This window comes from Mandrillus leucophaeus, unplaced genomic scaffold, assembly GCF_000951045.1.
Source record: "Mandrillus leucophaeus isolate KB7577 unplaced genomic scaffold, Mleu.le_1.0 Scaffold20, whole genome shotgun sequence".
NCBI lineage: Eukaryota > Metazoa > Chordata > Mammalia > Primates > Cercopithecidae > Mandrillus > Mandrillus leucophaeus.
Window position 1 is genome coordinate 3,643,695 of NW_012102032.1, and position 4,736 is coordinate 3,648,430.

The 4,736-nt window shown below is 40.9% G+C and overlaps 1 protein-coding gene across 1 annotated transcript in view; it reads left to right on the forward strand.

Moving 5' to 3' along the window:
* Positions 1–4,736, forward strand: part of HSF5 (heat shock transcription factor family member 5) — a 65,343-nt gene that overhangs the window by 11,207 nt on the left and 49,400 nt on the right. The window contains exon 2 of the mRNA XM_011979259.1: positions 3,205–3,579. Within this exon, the coding sequence (XP_011834649.1) occupies positions 3,205–3,579 (375 nt within the window). The remainder of the gene's footprint in view (positions 1–3,204; positions 3,580–4,736) is intronic.

Here is a 4,736-nt window from a genome sequence, read left to right on the forward strand (position 1 = left end):
TGTGTGTACCTGCGGAACTGGTAGTCAAGCAGCATAAAAACTGTTTTATGCTGCTTCTTTTTTTTTTTTTTTTTTTTAAGACAGAGTCTCCCTCTCTCACCAAGGCTGGAGTTCAGTGGCATGAACATGGCTCACTGCAGCCTTGACCTCCCAGGATCAAGTCATCCTCCCACCTCAGTCTCCTAGCTGGGACTATTGGGGCATGCCACCACACCTGGCTGATTTTTTTATTTTTTGTAAAGACAAGATCTCACCTTTTTTTTCTTTTTTCTTTCTTTCTTTCTTTCTTTTTTTTTGAATCGGAGTCTTGCTGTGTTGCCCAGGCTGGAGTGCAGTGGCGCAATCTCGGCGCACTGCAACTTCCGCCTCCCAGGTTCAAGCTATTCTCCTTCGTTAGCCTCCCGAGTAGCTGGGACTACAAGGTGTGCGCCACCATGCCCAGCTAATTTTTGTATTTTTAGTAGAGACAGGGTTTCTCCATGTTAGTCAGGCTGGTCTCGAACTCCTAACCTCAAGCGATCTGCCTTCCTCAGCCTCCCAAAACGCTGGTATTACAAGCGTGAGCCACCATACCTAGCCAGGATCTCACCATTTTGCCTGTGCTGGTCTGAAATTCCTGAGCTCAAGCAATCCTCCCACCTTGGCCTCCCAAAGTGCTGAGGTTAGAAGAATGAGACAGGGTTAGAAAAAATAGACAGGGTCTATTTTTTGTACTTTAAAGGAAGAAAGGAAAAATAGTTTTTAAGAGATCTGTCATTTGAATACATTTAATCTTCTGAAATAGGATTTTTTTCCCCGCATTAGATAAAGCCTCTTGATTTCCAGGGCTCCAGAATTTGTGTTGTTCATATGTACGTATTTTTTTCTTTTTGGCATTAATGCTTTATTTACTTGTTTAAGTATTTATTTTTAAGAGACAGGATCTCACTCTGTCACCCAGGCTGGAGTGCAGTGTCATGATCATAGTTCACTGTAACCTTGAACTCCTGGACTCAATAATGCTTTATTCTCTCTTTTTAAAACAGGGTCTCACTGTGTCACCCAGGCTAGAGTACAGTGGCTCAATCTCAGCTCACTGCAACCTCCACCTCCTTGGTTCAAGCAATTCACCTGCCTCAGCTTCCCAAGTAGCTGGGATTACAGGCATACACCACCATGCCCAGCTGATTTTTGTATGTTTTGTAGAGATGGGGTTTCACCATGTTGCTCAGGCTGGTCTCGAACTCCTGGACTCAAGTGATCTGCCCGCCTCAGCCTCCCAAAGTGCTGGGATTACAGGCATGAGCCACCATGGCTGGCCTGCTTTATTCTTTAAAGGAAATTAAACCACAGAAATAGAATGACAGATTTGTAACTTGTTGAATGGGTTTACAATCTAATTATTTGGAAAAGCAGATATTTGAGTGTCAGCTTTCAACGTGTAGTTTAATACTTGAGTAGCACATAATAGGTTTTCCCTCTGTTTTACAGATTAGCTTAATAAATTGAAAGGAACTTGTGAATCAGTCACATGATTTAATGCAAAACTTTCCTTAGGAATAAATTAGGCTAGCTTTGTTTATGTTCAAGAATCGTAATTTATAGTTCTGCACCATTTATATTCTCTTGTCCTTCATTACATACTGTTGCCCTTTCTCTGTCTTCCTTATCTCCATTTTTTATTCCTTTTTACATTGCTAATGAAGAGAAGACAAGTATCAGAATCTCTGGGCCTGGATTTGTGGATTTTTAACATACTCTTCAGGTGATTCAGATGTAAACCAATGTTTGAGAGCCACTGACATCTGGGAAAGGATACTACTGGAAAGACTCTGAAGAAAGAAAAATCATGGAAAATGATTGATTGATTTAAGGAATGAAGGAGGAAACTAAGTCAAACTTTTCAAGCTTGACTTTTCTACAAAGATTATCATTTTTAAAAATTTGAAAGGGAGGACAAGACATGGTGGCTTATGCCTGTAATCCCAGTACTTTGGGAGGCAAAGGCAGGAGGATGCTTGAGCCCAGGGGTTCAAGACCAGCCTGGGCAACATAGGGAGGCTCCTGCCTACAAAACAAATTTAGCCAGGTGTGGTGGTGCATGTCTGAACTCCAGCTATTCAGGAGGTTGAGGTGAGAGGATTGCTTGAGCCCAGGAGTTCAAGGCTGCAGTGAGCCATGTTCACACCACTGCACTCCAGCCTGAGCAACAAAGCAAGAATCTGTTTCTAAGGAAAAAAAAGAATAAAACATTAATGCCAAAAATAAACACATACACACAACACAAATTCTGGAGCCCTGAAATCAAGAGGTCTTTAGTAGGGGGAAAAAAATCCTACTTCAGGAGATTGAATGTATTCAAATAATAGGCCTCTTAAAAATGATTTTTCTTGTTTTCCTTTAAAGTACAAAAAACAGGCCAGGTACAATGGCTCATTTCTGTAATCCTAGCACATTGGGAGGCCAAGGCAGGAGGATCGCTTGAGCCCAGGAGTTCCAGACCACCCTGGGAACGTGGCAAGACCTTGTCTCTACAAAAAGTAAAGTAAACAGTGCTTGGTGGTGTGCACCTATAGTTCCAGCTACTCAGGAGGCTGAAGTGGGAGGATTGCTTGAGCCTGGAAGTTTGAGGCTAGAGTGAGCCGAGATCACATCACTGCACTGCAGCCTGGGCGACAGAGTGAGATCCGGTTGGTTGGTAGGTAGGTAGGTAGGTAGGTAGATAGATAGCAAAGAACGTTACATTTATAAAAATCTTGTTATATGTTCCATACCCATTTCTTTTATTTTTTGGTGGACAGCTTATTTTTATGTCTATTATTAATGTTACAAAATTGTTTGAAAGACTGAATGGAAAACTTTTAGGAAGTAGCTTACACGTTGGAAAAATCTGGGTCAGGCAAATAAAGCGAAAGGTAAGATGGCCAAATCATGTATAAAAGGCTTTTAATGTTGAATATTTGATTTAACATTTGATTTAATGTTAGAATTTAGGCACTTTATCTTTTATGACTATTACACTGAGAAAACAAAGGTTTATTCAATTCTTCTTTCAGCATTATATGTCTCATATTCTTGATTCTGAATTTGTTTTTACCAAAACTAAACTTCTGTTGTGTTAAAAATGGCTGATAGGTGAAGAGTAGTATATTTTATGACCTTTGGTTTACTATGTCTGGTGGTGTAATGCAAAATTAGTAAATGTGCTCTTCCTCTTTTATGCAGGACCAGTGGCTGTAGGACAATTTCACCGGTCATTTCGGCGAGATAGTTTGTCTCCTTACTCCTACGTATCAACTCCGTCCCATGACCACAGTACTTTCCCTCTGAAAGGTTTAGATCGGACCCCAGTTCCTCACAGGATATGGCAGAACTCCCTTGGAATGCACCCTGGACAAGTGGAGACATCTCCCACATTTTCAGATAAAGGGGTTCCATTTCCTGTACTCCAGAGGTTTCCAGCTGAGGTTACCTATACGCTGCAGCCCAGCACCACATCTGTCCATGTTCAACAAGGTCCTCAAACAATGGTCAGCTCCTCCCAAAAATACAGTAACTACACACCCTCAGCACAGTACTCGCAAGCCTACTATCCAACAGGTATGACAAATTCAGGTTCATGGCCTTCTATTTAAGGTTGTTTATAATGAGCATATATATATTTTAAATGCATTTTATTGTCTCTGTGCTTTAACACAAACAGTAGGAATGTGCATCTAAGAAATGGCAAAGATTTCTTAGCAGGAGATATTTTTAAACAATATATAAAATTTCATTGTGTTTTTAAGGGTTGTGAAAATTTCGTTGGGTGTATAAAGGTGTGTATTGTTAGTGAAACTTGTATATTCAAAATGTGTCCTAGTTATGAAATTAAGACTTAGTACCCCAAGGGCGGATGTGGTGGCCCATGCCTGTAATCCCAGCACTTTGGGAATGTGAGGTGGGTGGATCATTTCAGGTCGAGTTCGAGACCAGACTAGCCAACGTGGTGAAACCCCAACTCTACTAAAAATACAAAAATTAGCCAGGCACGGTGGCAGTCGCCTGTAATCCCAGCTATTCCGAAGGCTGAGGCAAGAAAATTGCTTGAACCTGGGAGGCAGAAGTTGCAGTGAGCGGAGATCACTCCACAGCATTCCACCCTGGACGACAGAGTGAGACTGTCTTAAAAACAAAAAAACAAAAAACAAAAAACCTTAGTACCCCAGAACCTTATTTTAACTGTGTCCTTGGTGCCGCAGTTTTTTTTTAAATATGTCTATTATATGTTTAATATGGTTTAATCTTAAGGTGAGATTACCTCATAATGAAATCATTTATCTCAGTAATGATATTTAATAAAAAAAAAATACTCTCTGAACATTAAATTCTTTAGTAAAAACCTGGTGAACAGTGGGATCTCCACAGTGTTATTCCTAGGCAGCTAAGAACTGGGGAGTAGCAGAGAGAAGGAGAAACCTGACAATGACAACTGACCTGGAACTCAACCAAGGGCATTGAGAACATGCTGGTAGATCCCACGCCACTAATTGGGAATGCTTATGATAGTTATCATCTGTTTTGCTTCTTGGGGAAAAAAAAAAAAGTTGTGGTTTTTTTCCTTTCTTTTTTCTTTTTTTTTTTTTTTTTTGAGATGGAGTTTCACTCTTGTTGCCCAGGCTGGAGTGCAATGGCACAATCGTGCCTCACTGCAACCTCCGCCTCCTGGGTTCAAGCAATTCTCCTGCCTCAGCCTCCTGAGTAGCTGGGATTACAGG